The 24,025-nt window shown below is 36.6% G+C and overlaps 1 protein-coding gene across 3 annotated transcripts in view; it reads right to left on the reverse strand.

Moving 5' to 3' along the window:
• Positions 1-21,270, reverse strand: part of LOC137645789 (equilibrative nucleoside transporter 1-like) — a 205,639-nt gene extending 184,369 nt beyond the window's left edge. For all 3 annotated transcript variants that reach the window (XM_068378726.1, XM_068378727.1, XM_068378725.1), the window contains exon 1: positions 21,123-21,270. In XM_068378726.1, the coding sequence (XP_068234827.1) occupies positions 21,123-21,142 (20 nt within the window). In that variant the 5' untranslated portion in view covers positions 21,143-21,270. The remainder of the gene's footprint in view (positions 1-21,122) is intronic.
• Positions 21,271-24,025: the final 2,755 nt, after the last annotated feature.

Below are 24,025 nucleotides of genomic sequence, written 5' to 3' on the forward strand. Positions count from 1 at the left end.
ATCACGGGACCGATGATCCTCCTGTATCAAAAATAAAAGCTTTACTTAACCAAGATCTGTAGACCTTAATCAAGACCTTGGCATTATCTATGAGCTACGTGAAATGACCCAAATTATGAAGAAAGAAAGTCAGTGTTAAGAGATAGCGGTTTTCTTCGTGGCGTCAAATTCCCGGACGAACGAGATGCCCTTTTTCTTTTAGTCTCTGTCACAATAACCATATCTTCTAAAGGCAGATTTCCTTAATTTACATTTGCTGCATAGCAAGTTTTCATTTAAGTGAAGGCAAATTCTCTCTCTCTCTCTCTCTCTCTCTCTCTCTCTCTCTCTCTCTCTCTCTCTCTCCTCTCTCTCTCTCTCTCTCTCTCTCTCTCTCTTAAATTTGAATAAAATTATCAAGAACAGTTCTCTTTATCTATCTTTCACAAAATAAGAAAAAAGTCAATGATGAAAGGAGTAATTTTTAAAAGAAATACCATTCAAACATCCGAGTAAAGAGAGAAAACGGAGTCATGGCTTCTGCAATACATCAATATGTTTTAAACGTTGCATTGTAGGCCTATATGACATTACAGCTTCTGCATCTACATGTTTTAAACGTTGCATTGTAGGCATATCTGACATTACAGTCAGCAGGAACATCGTTGCTTTTGTGCATTATTCTAAAATCCAGCATTTGTATTCCTCCTGTCTCTTCAGTAGCAGCAAATATGATATATTTCAGTTTACAAACGATACGCAATTTCCCATAAATTTAGATAACTTCAGATTCCGAGGGAAAAAATTAATTAAAAGAAACTATTTTGGTGTCGTCTCTATCTCGAGTTTTTAAATCAATACTTCTCTTTTCATCATCATTCGTCATCTCCTACTTCACACTTCACATTTTGTAAAATGGAAGTGTCCAAAGAATTGTATCAAACATGGTCTATAAATATTTTTTGGACTTTAGACATTTATAATTATGAACAAATAACAGTTATAGTGAAATCTTTGAAATTATTTGTGACTGTTCGATGGATATTCTAGGTTGGATATTCAAGTTAGGGAATGGAAATATTCATAGGACTAACAAATATGGAGTACTGAAGTTGAGGGTGAAAAGTATTTTATCTTTAAAGCACATCTCAGTGACACAGTGTTCAGAATAAATTTCCTACCCCTGAAAGATGTACTTCATATTGTATCTGTAGATGTTTCAATCGTTTTATACTTATTGCAACACCAGAGAACCCGCTGCTTCCAAATAAGCTATTGCTGAGCCGTAATTGAAAACAAGGTTCCTAACCGCTATGCTCTCATTACAAAGGATCGACTATAGATGGGTTTAGCTATTCAAGTAACTGTCTGCATCTTTCAACCTCATTATTCCCATTGTATAGCAGGGTCGGCCGATGGAGTTAACTCTCTCCATCTATTTATTTTATTTTCCTCTTTTGTACAGGACTTAAACACAAAATTTTGATAAATGATTTTATAAATAAACTATTCATTTGAAATCATATCAAAATAGAAAAAGTATTATTCAATTTTGTCCTTTAAAAGTTAATAGAGAGATTCATATTATGTTGACTCGAAAATTAAGCAAAGTAAAAATGAGCTTTAACCAGAGAGGAATCTGATATAGTACTATTTTGCGGTCGTCACAGTACCCAATGACTCTCGCAATGGCATCAGCAGGTGCCTACCCTCGGCCATAAAACTACTGATTTATTTGCTAAAAAAAATATCAAAAATTCATAAATAACTATAATGATGATTATTGTTAAAGGCAACTAGATTCCTAATTATTAACCTTTATAAGAAATTATGAATTTATCAGAAAATCTATAAACTTTGCATAAAATGTTTGAGTCTTCTTAAATAGAGAATATTTTCCGATAAGTAATGGCAGTGATGTCTGTATCGTCCTGAATACCCTAAAGTAAAGAGACTCAGGTTTTCCGAGAGTCCTGGGTCGGGTCAAGCCCTAAGAAATCGACTCCGGTGAGGATCCTTCCTCTTAGGTGTCTTCCGATTCAGGACTACCTCTCGGTTTGGGGTTCCGAGACAGGCAGGACAGAAAGAGAGTATCCTGCCACTGACGTCCCCCGGTTATCCAGCAAAACAGCAACAGGCTTTCTTTGGTCTGGTGTTGAATTCTCCTCTTCCTTCTCTTTTCTCTCTCTCTCTCTCTCTCTCTCTCTCTCTCTCTCTCTCTCTCTCTCTCTCTCTCTCTCTCTCTCTCTCTCTCTCTCTCTCTCTCTCTCTTATAATTATTTATTTTTGCATTGGGCAAGCGTTGTTCGTAAGTTGCCACTTAGCAATAAACCTTGTATTTCACTTAGGAGATATGTGTATGTATGAAACAACGGTGGTCAACTGCTCTGAAAAATCTATCATTGAAAAATATTGGATCGTTAAAGAAATCGTGCTAGAATATTTCAGAACAAAAAATGAATACGGTAATGTAGCCCGAATCCCTCTAAATACCGTGATTCCTGGAACGGAGTGGGAAAGAGGGTGTCAAGAGGCAAAATAATTAAAGTTTAGTCCTGTTGTCTAATAATAACAATTTATGCATTTGGGTTATGAATTCAAAGTTATTATTTAATTTTGCTTCTGTCGTTTTGTGTATAAAGCAAAAGTTAGTTGGGGTCGTGGTTTCGAAACTTGCAATAAATCATTATAAGCCAAATTTCTGGTTATAGTCAAAGCTGCCTATATACTGTAGGTCCAATCTCTCGTGGGGTTTATTCAGGGAAAAGAAATAATGATAAATAAATAAGCGAGGTAGTGGGTTATATTTGCTATTAAAACTATAATTAATTCTACCTCTATTATTTAATTTTACTTCACGAATGGAAGTCTATAATAGGGTCCGACATATTAACCCAAAGCTGTAATGTGCAGATTCTACAATAGAAACGTATCTCGAATAATGATAATAATAATAATAATAATAATAATAATAATAATAATAATAATAATAATAATAATAATAATATGGCTCTGTAGTCTTGTCTTTAACACATACTAGGGCATGGCTATATGTCAGATGGCAACAATTAATATTTGCATCAAATCTTATAACTTAATAAAGGTGTCTATCAGGCCATAAAGTTGCGATTTGTGAAATTTCTCCACAGTCTCTTCTTCATTTTATTTTTAGGCCTATAATCTTAATAAGTATTATAAAATCAGAAGTGCGAACTTCAAGTCACATATAAGATAGAGGCGAGGAGGGGCAAACTGAGCATTCAAACCTTCACAGCCGGGGCTAACTAGATAGTAAGTAAATCTCAAAAGACGAAACTTTCTAAAGACATTAATGAACCAGGTAATAGACAATGATTAAGACTGATAATACAAATATTATAGTTTAAGTAAATAGAAGACAGCAACAATTTAATAAAACATATGTATAATTCTTTGTATTACATAGGCCTATGTGAATAATAAAACACGCAAATTCCAGTAAAACAATTAGAATAAAAACAATTTCATGTTGTAAAAGTCGTCATTATTTTCTTGGTATAATATGCTTAGGCAAACACTATATATATATATATATATATATATATATATATATATATATATATATATATATATATATATATATATATATATATATATATATATATATATATATATATATAGTTGTTTATCCTCCTGGGAATAATGTCAAGCAATCTATTACAAATATTTTCCTCACGCACAGACTCCCAAGATGATAAGCATTCGCTAATGATTGCTTGTCTACTATTGCGAATGGGAAACGATTATGAAAATAAACGCTTGGTTATAAAAACGAGTTAACTCTTTGTTTCCTTCTTCGGTTGTGTAGCTGTATACTGTACATATAGGCAGTAAGACTAAACCTAATTGCCACATATTATTCATCTTGCTGACTGAAATAGTACACTCTAAACCTCGTATCTGTAGCGGCACAGTGCTGTGTAGGTCAGATCAAAACAGTAGCATTCTCGTCGACTGCAGCATTCAGACTTGCACCTACAATTAGTCTGCTACCGGCAACTCTCTGCAATGGGTGAAAGCTTTGTCCAAATTATCTTTTCTTAGTCTAGCACAAGTTTAAGGGAATTTTTCCTTTCCTTGTCACCCTGAGTCTCACCCCACATCCTCGCTTTGATCTAGTTTCAGCTTTCATACTAAATGGCCAGTAGAAATAAAAAACAATGTCTGCTCTCTTGTATTTAGTAGAGTGTGCTTGTATTGTAAGAAGTACATCGAGCAGTACTTACTCTTCAAAAGTTTTTGAACTTCATGAGGGTCTATCACCCACTAATGCTACACCAGGGTTGTAACTTGGCTCTCAAGAATAGTAATGAGGTGGGATTTTTGACATGTGTGGAGCTTTCTGCTATCATTGGAGGGAAGAAGTCTGTGATTGGTTCTCATGACGGAATAACTCCTTCAAGTTATACTCTCTGCCCTGGCATGATATGTACAGCTTGGAGAACAGACGTAGTAAAAAGTCAATCCTGTTCCTTTTGATTTGTTCATAGATGGTGGATTCTTCTTTTCTTCCCCGTCTCTTAATAAACTCCTGGAAATTGACATTTCCTTTCTCAAAGTGTGCGCTAACAAGCTCTGAAAAAATTTCAGTGAGCAATGTTCTTTGCATCAAGTGAAAGCAGGTCTCAACTCTAAGCTGTCTGGAATTTACAGCTCTGGGTCTGTTACTTGCCATCTTGGTGAATGGCATTCAAGGTATCATACTCTGGTAATTATCTTTATTCCGTGAATCGAAGCTGAGGATTTATCCTTTTACCACCTTGATCTCAATCATTTAGAATAAGGTATGAGATACGACTAGTTTCGGGAATAAATATAAATGACTTACACCTAGCTTGATCGTTCATACAGTATCGTTCAAGTCCTTTGCAGTCTGTTCAGCAACCAAGACACTACATGCAGAGGGCTATAGACCTGTTAATCTTAGCTCGGCTCTCCTGCGCTGGTACAACCGGTAATATATGGTTGCTAATTGATCCAGGGTTTATTAGACAGCATCTGGGACGCTAAAATAATGATTTAGGCACACTAAATAATCATTCGGCTGATACTGAGCCCCATACTGAGGTTCACAACAGTGGTGCCATCCAGCGTGTCCTGATTGAGTGTTGACATTGCTCTACTGCTATGAGGAAGTCAATGGGTAAGTACATATTTCTAAATTCGGATTCTACACAGTAAAAAAAAAGATGTATGATTTGACATCAAGAACATTCAGATAGGGCAAGTCTTTGCGATCTTATTGCGAAATGCAATATTTCTGTAAATTCAATGGCATCCTTTTTATTAAAAAGAGCAATCCCCGACGAGTCTGTGTGCTAATTTTGGTGTCTGGTTCCGGAAATGGAAGATTCTCTGGGAAATTTTCTGATATCTTCTCGACTATCAGTTGAAGTATCAAATAATGATTACCAAAGTATTTGAAAAAAAAGAGGATAAGTAAAAATTATCATTAATTATACATAACTGAAATCTGTTGGTGAAAATTGATACCAAATACTTTGAAAAGATAAGTGATTGACAACAACTGCAATGATGATAATAATAATAATAATAAATTCAACTGAATGATAAAGCAAGGAAAGAAGTAAAAATTATAATAAGCAAAACTTGAAGTACTCTTAAACTGTGCATGAATATCGCTCAAAAGAAGAAAAAAAAAACGAAAAGATATTTGTGCTTTGGCCGACTATGGCCAATCCTCAGCCTATACAATACATTCCTCCCAAGAGCTTGACTCTGACATGTTTAGTTTATTAAATTAATCCCCAAAAATACATCATTTCACCCTGCCCGCAAAGTCCTTTGCCATTACTATTAATATTACTAACAATGGGATTTAATTTCTGTGTACTGCTTGGCACAACCGGGTTCAAGTCCCATTGATTTCGATCGTGGCGTTAGATAATTGAATTTCTGGATATCAAAAATTATTTCTAGGGTAGGTGTAAGTAGTGTGGAATGACCCTCAAAGATCTTAGCATTTGGCATAATGGTCTAAATGACACAGACAACTGCTAACAATGTGAGCCTGTGCAAATCAAATTAGGCTTCCAATGGAATAGTTTAATGAACAATCCTTTTTCAGAGAGTCAAGCTTTATAACAGAAGACTAGCAGTGCCCAATTAATCCAATTTTGAAAAAGGGAAAAATCATACATCTTAGCATTTTTTTTAATGAGTCTTTGGGAAAAAAAAATTAAGATCCAGAGGGAGGTTTTTTATGGTATGCTACAAAATTCTCCATCCACTGTCATGAAATACTTCTTGTTGCTAATTATTTCTGGACTGATCCACCATCCCATCTAATTCACCCCCGACTACAAGTAGAAAGGCGAGAGAAAAACAACAGGGCAGAAGAGAAGGAAAGAACACAACCTCTGTAATATATATTTACGTGCAAAAAAAAAAAAAAAAAAAAAAAAAAAAAAAACAGATCAATAACATACTCGTAAAAGTTAACAATTACTACAGCAGAGTTAGGTAGTTCAATATTCGACTGGTCTCGCACTCCCAGACACCTGTCGTCCAGAAAGGGGTCAAATGGAAATCTCTCTCAAACACCCGGACATCCATCAATTTATATGAGTGACTGTACCTACCTATCCCACTTCATCATAATCACAGAAAATAACATCTCTCTTTTTAATTGGCCTGCATCTTTGGAACAAAAGAAATCAAGATAAAAACTGTTTGGGAAAAATCCTTAACTACTCCCAAGACAGATGCAGATTAGTTACATAAAAATCTGTGACTTTGAAAAAAGGATCAAGGTACATAATGTCATGGTAAATATTTGACCACTAAATGTAAAATATATTCTTATTTTCTTTAGGTCTGGGCTAGAAAGCAATGTTACTTCTCTCTTTCTAATACCCAAAGGTTCTACCAAAAATATAAAGGGCTAAAGTTTTTTAACAAAATAATATAAATAACTGATGTTTCAACTCCTCATGTGAAACCATAACACATTGAACAGTTCATCAAATTAGAAAAATTACTTTGTATATATATATATATATATATATATATATATATATATATATATATATATATATATATATATATATATAACTCACGGACAGTCACAAGCTCTTGTCTTTGTGTGATTTCGCCTGGGGCTCTGATCCCGAGGTCGTTAAGAGGATCCAGACATTAATGTATCAAAAATATATATGGCTTATCTGAATATGAAAAACACGTCTAAATGTGCAAAATTTATCATTAATTGAATGCCAAGTATCAAACTACTAATTAGCTACGATGGTGAAGATGGGTTGATTTAAATTCTAAGTACAAAACACCTAAATTCGATAGGTATAAGTACGGAAGAATTGTCATTGACTTTTATCTTTCTTCGTGGCCAAGTGGTAGTCACTGTCTATACAAGCTTGCTGGACCAGGGTTCTATTCCCAGACGGTCATAAGCTCTTGTCTTTGTGTGATTTTGCCTGGGGCTCTGATCCCGAGGTCGTTAAGAGAATCCAGACATTAATTTATCAAAAATATATATGGCTTATTTGAATATAAAAAACACGTCTAAATGTGCAAAATTCATCATTAATCGAATGCCAAGTAACAAACTACTAATTAGCTACGATGGTGAAGATGGGTTGATTTAAATTCTAAATACAAAACACCTAAATTCGATAGGTATAAGTACGGAAGAATTATCATTGACTTATATCTTTCTTCGTGGCCAAGTGGTTTAGTCACTGTCTATACAAGCTTGCCGGACCAGGGTTCAATTCCCTGATGGTCACAAGTTCTTGTTTTTGTGTGATTTTACCTGGGGCTCTGATCCCGAGGTCGTTAAGAGAATCCAGACATTAATGAATCAAAAATATATATGGCTTATTTGAATATGAAAAGCACATCTAAATGTGCAAAATTTGTCATTATATATATATATATATATATATATATATATATATATATATATATATATATATATATATATATATATATATATATATATATATATATATATATATATATATATATATATATATATATATATATATATATATATATATATATGTGTGTGTGTGTGTGTATATATATATATATATATATATATATATATATATATATATATATATATATATATATATATATATATATATCCCCCTAAGCAATATATGTTTGCCAATGGTTAGACTCGTATAAGCAGATGAGCTACTTGGTGGAGTAATGAGAGCTTTGGAGTGGGAGAAATGCCCCCCTAAATCTCGATGAAGTCACTGGCAGCAGGGTGACGGATGGGGTTTGAGGTGATGGGCAAACTGTCTCTTTGGCTTTAACTCCTGATGCTTGGTGGTTAATCTCACTAGAATTAGTATAGACTGGCAGGAGTCACTTGCCTTAGTTAGATAGGCACTGCACATCACAAGGAACTGGCTATCCTTTGATGTAACTAGCCAATGAATCCTCTATGGATTTAGCCAGCCATGGAAAGAGAAGATGACAGAATGACCCCCAGTCCCGGGCGAAGCGGGGGTGTTAAAAATCTCCCGGTTTTTAAATACTAAAGAAAAGTTGAATAAGTAATTGGAATGTTAGAACCATGAATCATATTGGAAAGTTACAGCAAGTGGAGAGTGAATTTATGATATAGTTTGGATATTTTGGCTCCAAGTGAAACACGTTGTAAAGGGATTGGTAAGGAAATTTTAGACCGAGGAAATATATATATATATATATACATATATATATATATATATATATATATATATATATATATATATATATATATATATATATATATATATATATATGTATATATATATATACTCAGGAAGCTCAGATGGAGTTGGAAGAGAAGGGGTAGGAATGATGAGGATACCAAGAGCCGAAAAGGCATTAACCGAGTGGAGAGCTGTAAATAGTAGATTGTTACTAGCAAAGTTCAAATCGAAGCAGTGCAATATGAGTATTGTAGTTTGCTATGCCCCAACAAATGATTCCTCTAAAGAAAGGAAAGATAAATACTATGAATAACTGCAGAGTGTAATAGATGAGAGCCCGGAGAAAGATATGAAAATTGTGATTGGCGACTTCACTGCTAAAGTTGGCAGAAATAATAATTGGATAGAGAATGTAATAGATGCTGAAGGTCTTGGCGAAGTTGCAAATGAATATGGAGCATATTTCATAAGTTTCTGTTCAGAAAACAATCTTGTCATTGGAGGTACTCTTTTTCAACACAAGAACATTTACAAGTATACATGGACTACACCATGAGGCAATTACAAAAATCAGATAAATGACATTATCATTAAAAAAGAGAGAAGGAGGACTCTGAGAAATGTAAGAAGCTATAGAGGTGCATATATTTGCAGTGATCACCAGCTCCTCATTACCACACTGCAATTAAAACTGAAAGCACCCAACAGAAAGATAGATAGAATGCCTAGGTTTGATACAAGTAAGCTTTTAGAAGAAGATAAACATTTGAAATTGAATGTAGGAATCGATTTGCAGTCTTAGAGACTTTACGAGACGAAGAACAGACAATTAATGAAGAATGGTGTGATATTAAGAACATATATCAGTTAGTTAGTAGTGAAGTCTTGGGACACATAGTTGCAAATCGAAAGCCATGAATATCAAATGATACTTAGGATACTATAATAAGGAGACAAAGACAGAAATTGATTGTTGGGAGTTTTCGAGGAAGTGATGAAAATTACAAGGTAGAGCATGCTAAGTATTCCAGTATTGATAGTGAGGTCAAAAGAAAAGCCAAGAATGACTAGAGAGAATATTTAGACAGCAGAGCAGATGAAGCTGACAAAGCTATGAATTCAGGAACTGGCTATGGTGTAAGAATTGCTCATAGAATTATTAATGAAATCTTGACTGGGGCAAGAAGAAGAAGCATATACCCATAAAAAAGACAGACGGCTCTGTTATAGCAACAGAAGATGAAGAAAGACAACGTTGGATGGAACACTTTAGTGAGGTTATGAATAGGAGATATGAAGGGAATAATTTGATTGATATACCTGAAGGTGATGAAGACCTTGATGTGCCCATGAATGAATTCAGTGTGTTTGAAGTCGAAGCTATCCTAAAAAACTAAAGAGATAGAAAGTCACAGGATACGATTAAATAAATGCCGAGATAATACTGGCCGAAAATGAAGTGACTCCGAATACTGGTCGAAAATGAAGTGACTCCGAGACTACTAACAAGATTATTTTGTAGAATGTGGCATGAAGAGGCATAACCTGGTGAATGGGAGTTAGGAGTGTTGGTGAAAATAGCAAAAAAAAAAAAAGGAGACCTGACTGATTGGAATAATTACAGAGGCATAAAACTTACGTCAGTTATTATGAAAATATATAGTATTCTTATTCTAAAGAGACTGGAGAAAAAGATTGATGAAAAGCTACGAGATGAACAAGCAGGATTTAGAAAAGGTAGAAGTTGCACTGACCAAATTTTCATTTTGAGACAACAATGCATAGAATATAAAAATACCCATTTAATGGATTTTGTGTACTATGAAAAAGCCTTTGATAGTGTGCAAAGTTTAAATCAAAACAGTGCAATATGAGTATTATAGTTTGCTATGCACCAACAAATAATTCCCCTGAAGAAAGGAAAGATGAACACTTTGAAGAACTGCAGAGTGTAATAGATGAGATCCCAAATAGAGAGATGAAAATTGTAATTGGGGACTTCAGTGCTAAAGTTGAAAGGAATAATCAAGGAATAGAGAATGAGATGGGTGTTGAGGGTCTTGGCAAAGTTAAAAATTAAAATGGAGCTCATTTCATAAGTTTATGTCCAACAAACAATCTTGTCATTGGAGGTACTCTTTCCCAGCACAAGGATACATGGACTTCACATGGCAATTACAAAAATCAAATATATCACATACCCATTGATAAAAGAGAGAAGGGATATTAAAAAAAGGAGACAAAGACAGAAATTAATTGTTGAGAGTTTTCGAGAAAGTAATGAAAATTACAAGATATATCATGCTAAGTATTCCATTATCGATAGGGAGGTCAAAAGTAAAGCCAGGAATGACTGAAGAGAATATTTAGACAGGAAAGCAGATGAGGCTGACAAAGCTTTGAATTCAGGGAGTGGCTATGGTGTAAGAATCGCTCATAGAAGTAGTAATGAAATCTCTACGGGGGCAAAGAAGAAGCATATCCCCATCAAAAAGAGAGAAGGATATGTTAAAACAACAGAAGATGAAGAAAGACAACATTGGATGGAACACTTTAGTGAGGTCATGAATAGGAGATACGAAGGGAATAATTTGATTAATATATCTGAAGCAGATGAAGTTCTTGATGTTGTCATGAATGAATTCAGTGTGTTAGAAGTCGAAGCTATCCTGAAAAAAACTTAAGAGATGGAAAGGCCTTGGTTACGATGGAATAACTGCTGAGATGATACTGGCTGAAATTGAAGTGACCCTAGAACACTTACAAGATTATTTTGTAGAATGTGGCATGAAGAGGCAAAACCTGATGAATAAAGAGTTTGGAGTGTTGGTGAAAACGGCAAAAAAGGGAGACCTGACTGATTACAATAATTAGAGGCATCACACTTATGTCAGTTGTCATGAAAATATATAGCATGGTTATTCTAAATAGACTAGACAGAAAGGTTGATGAAAAGCTGAGAGATGAACAAGCAAAATTTAGAAAAGGTAAAAGTTGCACTGACCAAATTTTCATTTTGAGTCATGTTGTACGGCAATGCGTAGAATATACGGATCCACTTCTGATGGGATTTGTGGACTATAAAAAAGCCTTTGATAGTGCGCACCAGCCGATTTTATGGAGAGTGCTGCGTTATTATGGAATTCCTCTTAAATAAGTAAATTTTAATAAGTCTGTTCATAAGCATAGCAAGTGCAAAGTTAATTTTATAGGAGTCCTATTAAATGAATTTCAAGTGAACATCGGAGTATTCCAAGTTAATGAGTCGTCACCTCGATTGTTCATCCTCATCATGGATTTTGTAACGCGTAGAACAGTTGGAGATGGTGGAGAAGGATTGGACTGGATTGGTAATAGGAAATTAGCTGACCCGGAGTATGATGATGATGCTGTCTTTATTAGCAGATCACCACAGGATTTTCAATGCTTGCTTACCAGAATATTTGAAATATCACACGAGGCTGGGCTCAAGATAAATAGAAGAAAGACAGAGATGATGACAATGGAATATGCAATGGAAGATAAAATATCATTGGAAGGAGAAAGGATTAATGAGGTAGAATCATTTAAGTATTTAGGAACTATGATTTCCAATACAGGTCAATAAAATTGGAGTTTAGTGAAAGATTGAAAAGAGCAACCCAGACAATGGCTATGTTAAGTAAAATTGGAAATCAAATCGCCTGAAATTACATCTGAAAATCAGGCTAGATATCTATCAGTTTAGTGAAATCTGTGTAACTGTATGAACATGAAGCAATCTCCAAACGACTTGGTAGATTTGAGAACAAAGCCCTCAAAGGAAGATTGGGAGTTAAATGGCAAGACAGGATTAGAAATTAAACTATAAGAGATTTCTCGAGTGTCATATGTGGATGAGATCATAGTAAGGGTTAGATGGAAATGGTCTGGGTATGCTCTTCACACTCCCGAAGAGAGCTCAGTTCACCAAACGCTTAACTGGGCTCCAAAAAGCACTAGAAGAGTTCAAAGACACAGGCCTACATGGCTGAGGACTATGAAGCATGAAGTCGAAGATGATGAGGGGAGAAGTATTGAATTTAGAGCTTAAGATAGGGACGACTGGCGAAATCTAACTGAGGCCCTTTGCGTAAACAGATGTAGGAGATGATGATGATGATATATATATATATATATATATATATATATATATATATATATATATATATATATGTATATATATATATATATATATATATATATATATATATATATATATATATATATATATATATATATATATATATATGTGTGTGTGTGTGTGTGTGTGTGTGTGTGTGTGTGTGTGTGTGTGTATTCCAAATTCAACACGAGGAAATTTTGGTTCTTTTTTCAACAAACATTTGAATTAAAAAAAAAAACAGCACATAGAGTAACATGATCGTTAGTTTTTTTAAGATCAAAGTAACAACACTACTAAAAGTGTATTTATTCACAGGCCAGACTCAGAGTTATATTTGACTAAAGGATACGTTACAGATTCAATAACTGGGGTTGATGACTGCAAGGGCAGGCAATCATAAAAACCCTTTGCCAAATGTAAACCATGTCTGATGCTATTAGATATGTGGATGTGGCTAGGGCATCCCCTGTAAGCAATACACATCAGGATTCCCCTACTGTTGTGATAAATGGACAAGGAGGTACCAATGGGTTCACGACTGCGGCCAAAGAAGCTAGTGACAAAATAGAAGATCAAAGCAGGTACTTGGAATGTTAGTACACTTACGAAAAGATTGAGGGAGATAGTAGATGTGATGGAGAGGAGGAAAATAGATGCCTTGTATGCAGGAGCCAAGATGGAAAGGAAATCGAACTAGAGAGATAGGAAATGGGTATAAGCTCTATTACAGCAGGTCATGAGAGGAAAGAGATGGAGTTGGAGTCATGATAGGTAATAACTGGAAGGAAAAAAGGTTGGAAGTAAAGAGAATAAATGATAGGCTTTTAAAGATCTAAATGATCATAATCCTCTATGGGAGTTTTTTTTATGTTTTTTTTTTTTCCAATAACTTTTGAAATGTAATAAAATAGAAAGTTCATATACGTATTGAATAAAGCTTGTATACAAAATCAGAGTGATGTGATTGAATTGGATAAATGAAATTTGGGCCATGTGGGATCGGGGAGGCCATTGCATGTTCCATGCAACTAGGGGCAATTTCCAAAGCTGTACAATGAAATCTAAAGAAAGACTTTGCAAAGCAATACGGAGGAAAGGAAGTTGGAGTGGAGAACAAGTACAGGGCTTATAAGTAGGTGCAGATAAGGCCAAAATTAAGACTAAACATTAACATCAAATATCAAATAAGAAACTGCCACCACTATCAACTATTTAAATACTTTGTATATATATATATATATATATATATATATATATATATATATATATATATATATATATATATATATATATACACTGTACGTATATATTTATATTTATATTTATATATATATATATATATATATATATATATATATATATATATATATATATACAGTATACATATATACATATATATATATATATATATATATATATATATATATATATATATATATATATATATATATGTGTGTGTGTGTGTGTGTGTGTGTGTGTGTGTGCGCGCGCGTCTGTACATTATGTGTGTTTATATATGTATATAATTTAGTTTTATATGTGTGTGTGCACTGTGTATATATATATATATATATATATATATATATATATATATATATATATATATATATATATATATATATATATATATATTTAAAAGTATAAACTGAAGCTCAGTCAAACGCGTATGCACCAACATCCCATGCAGAGGAAGAAATAGAAAAGTTTTATGTTTTACATTTGTTTTGAGTGATTTCATGGTATAAGCAAGTCAAAAGAAGAGGGGAGAGTCACGAGTATGTAAATTTGGAATAGGTGCAAGGAATGACGGAGGAGACATGCTTGTAGAATTTGGTGAAAGAAACAATCTTAAAGTTATGAACTTCCCTTCTCATGAAATGGAATATAAAAAATGGACATGGAGAAACCCAAATGGACACACACACACACACATACACAAAACGAAATAGATTTTATTCGCAGTTTTTTCGAAAAAGCTAATTTGGTTAAAGATGTAACAGTGTTAAATAAGTTAAAGTCAAGCGACAATAGAATGATAAGTGGTTTTTATATATCTAAGGAAAGAAAGAGAAAAATTAATCTTTGGAAAGGAAATAAACACTCCTGTGATAAGAGAAAAATCTGATAAGTTTAGTTTAGCAACACAAATAGGTACCTTCAACTAGACGATGAAATGAAAGCAAGTAAAGAAGAAATGAGCTGTAATTTAGCAACATTGTTATTGGAATCAGCACATGAGAGGGTTGAAACATTCCTAAACAAGATCAAGGAAAACTATCAGAGAAGACCAAAAACTAATAAAAAAAGAGGGTAGAATCCAAGATAGAAGAAATAGAATTAGCGTAACTATCCAAAACAACAAACAAACTAGAAAAACTAAGATATTCGTAATCACAATCAGACAAAAATTGAGAAAACACTAAAGAAAGTGCAAGAGCCCGTGTCTTGCTATAGGCAAGATGATCTAAAACGAACGAACGAATGAATGAAAAGAAGACTTGGATCAGGGCATCAACATATGTTAGCTTTAAATGTTGAAAATGGAAACATTAACAAAAGGGATGGAGTGATAAAAATAGCAGATGATTTCTTTATAATGCTATACAATGGTAATATAAACAAATTACTTTGCCAGTAGAAATAATGACAAATGATACACCAGAGCCAGTACCAAACGTAACAGTAAGAGAAATAAATAAAGAATTAGAAGACCTGAAAAAGAGTCAAGAGGTGTCCTGACAATTGATTTAATAACAGGAGGAGGAGATTTCATAGTAGTAAAAGTCTCTGAAATTTACACAAATTATCTACAGGAATGCTCTATTCCTACTATATAGTTTGGAAAACTTTATTACCATTATACCAATTCACAAAATAGGAGACATATAAGGACCAGAAACAATAATAATATATGAATATTTGCAAAGATCATATTAAGCTAATTAGAAAGGCAGCTAGACTTTAATCAACCAAGAGAGCGTGCAGGATTTAGAAGTTGGTATTCAACAACTGACCATATCCATGTAATTAACAAGCTAATGAAAAATTCAACAGAATACGACAAACCAATATGTATGGCCTTTATAGACTATAAGAAAGCCATGGATTCCGTTAAAACTTCAGCAGTAATGAAAGCCCTTCAAGGATAAGGAATAGATGAATCTAATGTTAGAACACTTGAAGATACTTATAAGGGAAGTACACCAATCCTAAAACTACATAAGGATAGTGAGGAAATCTCAATTGAGACAGGGAGACCCCATTTCTGGTTCTACCAGTATTAACTTATGCATCAGAAACCTTCAGCCTTACTAAAACCTTAGAACATAAATTAGCTACAACTCAAAGAGCTACGGAAAGAATAATGATGGGGATAACACTAAGAGACAGAAAAAGAGCAACATGGATACTAAGAGCAAAACTAAAGTAGAGGATATTCTAACAACATGTAAAAAAAAACGGGCATGGGCAGGGATATGATGAGAATGGCAGATAATATATGGACATTAAGAATAACAGAATGGGTCTCTAGAGATTGCAAAAGAAGCAGGGGAAGGAAGAAAAGACGATGGATTGACGAAATAAGAAGATTTGCCGGTATAAAATGGCAGAGAAAGACAATAAACAAATTCGAATGTAAGGACATGTCTGAGGCATTTGTCCTGCAGTGGAATAGTTACGGCTGATGATGATATACTGTATTACAAGCTAATCTATAATCTAGTTGGAGAAGCAAAATGCTATAAGCTATAGGGCTCCAACAGGGAAAAATAGCCCAGTGAGGAATGGAAACAATAGATAAATAAACTACAAAAGAAGTAATAAACAATCAAAATAAAATACTTTAAAAACAACAACTTCAAATTAGATCTTTTATATCAAAATATAGAAAATAAAAATATAAGCAAAAGGAAGAGAAATAAGAATTCTAGTCCAAGACAGAGGAAGAAAATGTTACAGACTAGAGAACAATGGTTTGATTTTGGAAAGTAGCCAATGAACATTTACAGTGGTTACGTAGTTAATCCCTAGAGAGAAGAATTTTTTGGTAATCTCATTATTGTCAAGTGTATGAGGACAGAGGAGAATGTGGAAAGAATACGTCAGACTATTCGATGTACAGTATGTATACATACATACATACATATTACTTATCAGTCACAAAACTGCACGTAACAGATATTAAAGTGTAAACTCCACAGGAAACAGGAACCTTTGTACCCTGAAGAAGTGTACATAATACACAAAAGCGCTTGGTACCTGGTCTTTTCCTTTCCTGTTTCCTGTGGATTTTACACATACATATATACATATACCAAGGCACTTCCCCCAATTTTGGGGGTAGCCGACATCAACAAATGAAAAAAAAAAAATTAAAAAAATGATAAAAGGGGACCTCTCCTCTCTACGTTCCTCCCAGCCTGACAAGGGACTCGACCAAGTTCAACTGGTACTGCTAGGGTGCCACAGCCCACCCTCCCCTGTTATCCACCACAGATGAAGCTTCATAACGCTGAATCCCCTACTGCTGCTACCTCCGCGGTCATCTAAGGCACCGGAGGAAGCAGCAAGGCCTACCGGAACTGCGTCACAATCGCTCGCCATTCATTCCTATTCCTAGCACGCTCTCTTGCCTCTCTCACATCTATCTTCCTATCACCCAGAGCTTTCTTCACTCCATCCATCCACCCAAACCTTGGCCTTCCTCTTGTACTTCTCCCATCAACTCTTACATTCATCACCTTCTCTAGCAGACAGCTATTTTCCATTCTCTCAACATGGCCAAACCACCTCAACAAATTCATATCCACTCTAGCTGCAAACTCATTTCTTACACCGGTTCTCACCCTCACCACTTCGTTCCTAACCCTATTTACTCGAGATACACCAGCCATACTCCTTAGACACTTCATCTCAAACACATTCAATGTCTGTCTCTCCGTCACTTTCATTCCCCCACAACTCCGATCCATACATCACAGTTGCTACAATCACTTTCTCATATAGAACTCTCTTTACATTCATGCCCAACCCTCTATTTTTACTACTCCCTTAACTGCTCCTAACACTTTGCAACCTTCATTCACTCTCTGACGTACATCTGCTTCCACTCCACCACTTGCTGCAACAACAGACCCCAAGTACTTAAACTGATCCACTTCCTTAAGTAACTCTCCACTCAACATGACATTCAACCTTGCACCACCTTCCCTTCTCATACATCTAATAACCTTACTCTTACCCACATTAACTCTCAACTTCCTTCTCTCACACACCCTTCCAAATTCTGTCACTAATCGGCCAAGCTTCTCTTCCGTGTTTGCAACCAGTACAGTATCATCTGCAAACAACAACTGATTTACCTCCCATTCATGGTCATTCTCATCTACCAGTTTTAATCCTCGTCCAAGCACTCGAGCATTCACCTCTCTCACCACTCCATCAACATACAAGTTAAACAACCACGGCGACATCACACATCCCTGTCTCAGCCCCACTCTCACCGGACACCAATCGCTCGCTTCATTTACTATCCTAACACATGCTTTACTACCTTTGTAGAAACTTTTCACTGCTTGCAACAACCTTCCACCAACTCCATATAACCTCATCACATTCCACATCACTTCCCTATCAACTCTATCATACGCTTTCTCCAGATCCATAAATGCAACATACACCTCCTTACCTTTTGCTAAATATTTCTCGCATATCTGCCTAACTGTAAAAACCTGATTCATACAACCCCTACCTCTTCTAAAACCACCCTGTACTTCTAAGATAGCTTTCTCTGTTTTATCCTTAATCCTATTAATCAGTACTCTACCATACACATTTCCAAATACACTCAACAAACTAATACCTCTTGAATTACAACACTCATGCACATCTCCATTACCCTTATATAGTGGTACAATACATGCACAAACCTAATCTCCTGGTACCATTGACAACACAAAACACATATTATACAATCTCACCAACCATTCAAGTACAGTCAAACCCCATTCCTTCAACATCTCAGCTCTCACACCGTCCATACCAGATACTTTTCCTACTCTCATTTCATCTAGTGCTCTCCTCACTTCCTCTATTGTAATCTCTCTCTCATTCTCATCTCCCATCACCGGCACCTTAACACCTGCATCAGCAATTATATCTGCCTCCCTATTATCCTTAACATTCAGTAAACTTTCAAAATATTCCGCCCACTTTTTCCTTGCCTCCTCTCCTTTTAACAACCCTCCATTTCCATCTTTCACTGTTTCTTCAATTCTTAAGCCAGCCTTCCTTACTCTCTTCACTTCTTTCCAAAACTTCTTATTCTCTTCATATGAATGACCCAATCCCTGACCCCACCTCAGGTCAGCTACCCTCTTTGTCTCACGTACCTTGCGCTTTACTTCCACATTTTTTCTCTCTATATTTTCATACTTCCCTATACTATTACTCTGCAGCCATTCTTCAAAAGCCCTCTTTTTCTCTTCCACTTTTACCTTCACTCCTTCATTCCACCATTCACTGCCCTTCCTCATGCTGCCTCTAACAATCTTCTTGCCACACACATCTCTTGCAATCCCAACAAAATTTTCTTTTACTAACTTCCACTCCTCCTCTAAATTACCAGTGTCTCTTACTTTCACTTCGTCATATGCCATTTTCAACCTTTCCTGATATTTACTTTTTACCGCAGGATTTATTAGTTCTTCAACCCTCACTAGCTCCCTTTTACATCCACCAACTCTATTCCCCCACTCTTTTGCTACAACTAATTTTCCTTCCACCAAAAAATGATCAGACATACCGTTAGCCATACCCTTAAACACGTGCACGTCTTTCAATCTTCCAAACATTCTTTTAGTTATCATCACATAATCCATTAATGCCCTTTCTACTACTCTTCCATTTGCCACTGTTACTCATGTATACTTGTTTTTATCTTTCTTTTTGAAAAAATTAGCACTTATCACCATCTCTTGCTCAACACATATCTACCAGTCTCTCACCACTCTCATTTTCACCTGGTACGCGATACTTCCCAATGACACCTTCTACCTATCCAGCGCCCACTCTAGCATTTAAGTCACCCATGACAACTACATAATTCCTTCTACCCAGTCCTTCTACACACCTAGTTAATTCATTCCAGAACTCATTCCGCTCTTTTCCTCTTTTCTCACTACCTGGCCCATACGCACTGACAAACGCCCAACATTCCCTACCTAACCTAACCCTTACCCACATTAACCTAGATGATATCTCCTTCCATTCCACTATTTTACCTGCCATCCATTCACGCAGTAATAAAGCCACACCCTCTCTCGCTCTTCCCCTTTCAATCCCAGACACTCTACCAGACATTTCACTAAACATCACTTCATCCTTCCCTTTTATCTTTGTCTCACACAAGGCCAATACATCCATCCTTCTATTCCTAAACATACTTCCAAACGCATATCTTTTACTCTCTATCGTACTACAACCACACACATTCAAACACCCCAAAACTAGAGTGAGGGAAGCAGTCCCTCTCCCCCCAGCTCCATCTCTTTGCTGATGTCTCACAGGATTGTAAATACAGGAGAGGGGGTTCCCAGCCCCCTCGTCCCGTCCCTTTTAGTCGCCTCTTACGACAGGCAGGGATACGTTGGCGCTATTCTAATTGGTTTTATGCCCCCGCGGCCAAAGGGGGCAAAGAAAAAATCTTCCGTAACCAGAGAGAGGGATCCAATGTAGTACTGTTTGGTCAGACGAAAGACCCAATTACTCTCTGGTGGCAGTATGTCAACGGGTAGCTGGTGCCCTGCAACCTCTCTCTCTCTCTCTCTCTCTCTCTCTCTCTCTCTCTGTATATATATATATATATATATATATATATATATATATATATATATATATATATATATATATATATATATATATATATATATATATATATATAGTGTGTGTGTGTATGTGCGTAAGTGCGTGCGCAAACGATATCAAGTATCTTACTTTAGACAATAAATCCATGTTGCATCACATAAAAAAGAAATGGCATGTCACGTTTCACTGAATATCAAACAGGGATGCTTCATGGCAGTCCCTTTTGCTCCAAGATTACCAGGTGTAACAATGACGTTAGCACGAGGCAAACCTGACGTCCTTCCTCACCCTGGTCATGATATTCTAAGAATGAAAGTGGGGTTGGATTTGATGTCTGTTATATAACTCCTTCTTATCTTAGGAACATGTTTACTTCAACACAGACTAATTAAGCAACAGAAACTTACGCTTTCGTTTGATTTTCCATTTCCTTGTTAGAGGTAGGATAAGTGCTAATTCCTTGTCTATACCAAGTCTTAATTCATAAGGTAATTGACTTTAGACCACAAAAAACTTTCACTATACAGTCACTTGCTGGTGCTACTACTACTAGCGCGAAACCTAAACCTTTAATCAAACATGGCAACCTTCAGTTCGGCAGGGCAAGTATTGCCACACCAGTAGCTCCATGTACTGATTATCTCAAGTCTTTGTACATACCTGTTACAGCAAGTTTCTTACTGGAATATAGCCGATTACCTTTTATTATCGAACTGAAAATTTTAAATACTCGTAATAAGTATAAGCTTCACATTTTATTTTTCTATTTAATTTTACATTTACTTGGACGTCGGCCAAATTATTAGATAAGTAAATAAATGAACTCTGCCAAGGCAGAGGCATTGTTATCGATATTATATCAGTAAATTACTACCGGAGCCACACACAAAGGAAAAACAAAGATGGACGAGATTGTTTTATGCCTCAAGAATAAGATACGACAATTTTTTTCATATCTTACTCGTATCCTAAAGAATCAGTAAAAAACTACACTTACACTAAAATTTTACGAAAGGGAATTTGTTCCAGAGAGAGAGAGAGAGAGAGAGAGAGAGAGAGAGAAAGAGAGAATGCTACGTAGTTTATCTGTAAATACCAAAGGAATTATTAGATCTTTCATGGGAACATAAGATTCTTATAATTGTAGTAACACTTTTCTTCCCCTGATGATAAATGAAAACGAGCGAGATCGGGATATAACTCTAAAATTAAAAGTTATAAAGTTATAAATGCACACACACATACACACACACACACACACACATATATATATATATATTTATATATATATATATATATATATATATATATATATATATATATATATATATATATATATATATATATATATATATATATAATGCAGCCGTTTCTAGTCAACTATACTGCAAAGCCTTATTTGTGGTGTAAGGACAGTGAGACAAGCGTCACCAAGATCAACTGATACTTTATTCAAATGTGCATGGGAGTATATTACAAGGTGCGGACGGAAAGGTAAGATGGCGCTGGCGCCAAATCAGATTGAATTGCCCGCCAAAATATGTGTTTTCTTACACTTACAAATATACGAATTATGAGTTAACAGAAACATGTAATGAAATGATACAGTGTGGCGAAAGGAGAAGTCAATTAAATAAACAGTTTGTTGATTTTCTGGACGACGAAGGGAGCGGTGTCCTTACAATTACTCCCCCCCCCAAGACATCGGGCGGCGTAGAGGGCTGATGATCAATCTTCGTATCTTTTCGGGCGTCGGAGGGTTCCTCTTGTTTTTGAACGGAGGGGCGCGCTGGCGGTCGGCGTAAGGATCTCTTCCTCTTGTCGTCGTTTGATGATTTTTCTTTCGTTGGGCGCTTGTTTTGAGGTGAAACTCTGAATCTGCCAGGTCCAGCGGAGGCGTGTCGCTTCCTTCGAGAAACGCTGGTTTCACGCGGTCTATTGAGACCCAGTCCTCTTGGCCTTGGACGTCGAAAAGGAAGGCTTTCGTTGTCTTCTTAATTACCCGGTAGGGGCCTCGATAAGGTCTAGTTAGTGGTTGTCGATGAGCGTCGACAGGGATGAAAACGTACCCGCAGTCATCCAGGTTTTTTGGCTTGAAGTGCTTGGTTCTGTCCTGGTAAGTTTTGAGACATGGCCTGAACTTCCTGGTGATGTTCCTTAGGTGATCCAGCTGCGTGTCGTCGGTTGATGAGGGAAAGAATTCGCCAGGGACTGCAAGCGCCTCCCCGTAAACCTTTTCGGAGGGCAAAGGTTCGCCATCTGCGCGAGGGGCGGTGCGAAGGCCGAGGAGTACCCAAGGAAGTCGTAATTTCCAGTCCCCGTTGGTGCAGCTCGCCATCAGGGACGCCTTGGGGGCGCGGTGAGTTCTTTCAACCATGCCGTTTGCCGCGGGGTTGTATGCCGTGGTGCTGTGGAGCGTTGTCCCCATCAGGTACGCCAAAGCGAGCCATATTTCTGAGAGGAAAGCAGGGCGCCTGTCTGTCGTGATGTCGTCAGGAACGCCAAACCTGCTCACCCAGCTTGACAGGAGGGCTTCGGCGCATGCTTGAGTCGTAGCTTCAGTCATCGGCGATGCCTCCAACCACCTCGTGGAGCGATCGATGATCATAAGCAGGTAGCGAGCAGATCCAGAAGGGGGCAATGGTCCCAAGACGTCGATGTGTATGAGACCGAAACGTCTTTTTGGCTGGGGGAAATCGCCTACCCCCGATTCGGTGTGACGGCTGACTTTGCTTGACTGGCAGTTGATGCATGACTTCGCCCATTCCCAGGCGTCCTTTTTTATCCCTGGCCAGACGAACTTTTCAGACAGAAGGCGAGCGGTGGTGCGTCCTGAGGGGTGTGAAAGTCCATGGATGATATCGTATATTTTCCTTCTGCAGGAGGCTGGTATCCAGGGACGTGGGCGGCCAGTGCTGGTATCGTAAAGAATAGTTACTCCTGCTGGTTCGAGGGGAATCGCACGTATCTTGAGTGCGGATGGCCCCGTCAGGTGATCCTGTGCTTCTCGGTCGGTGCGTTGTTCGGTTGCGAGATTGGCGTAGTCGATTCCCAGGTGGATTGCATCAATTTCAATCCTTGAAAGGGCGTCCACGACTGAATTTTTCTTTCCTGGGACGTAACGTATGGTGCACCCGAATTCGGCGATTGTTACGAGATGACGTTGTTGTCGGGAGGACCATGCGTCAGTCGATTTCGTAAAAGCGTGTACGAGGGGTTGATGGTCCGTCGCGATTGTGAAGGGAGTGCCCTCCAAGATGTGCCTGAAGTGGCGGACGGCGAGGTAGACGGCGAGGAGTTTCCTATCAAA

This window comes from Palaemon carinicauda, chromosome 8, assembly GCF_036898095.1.
Source record: "Palaemon carinicauda isolate YSFRI2023 chromosome 8, ASM3689809v2, whole genome shotgun sequence".
NCBI classification, from domain to species: domain Eukaryota; kingdom Metazoa; phylum Arthropoda; class Malacostraca; order Decapoda; family Palaemonidae; genus Palaemon; species Palaemon carinicauda.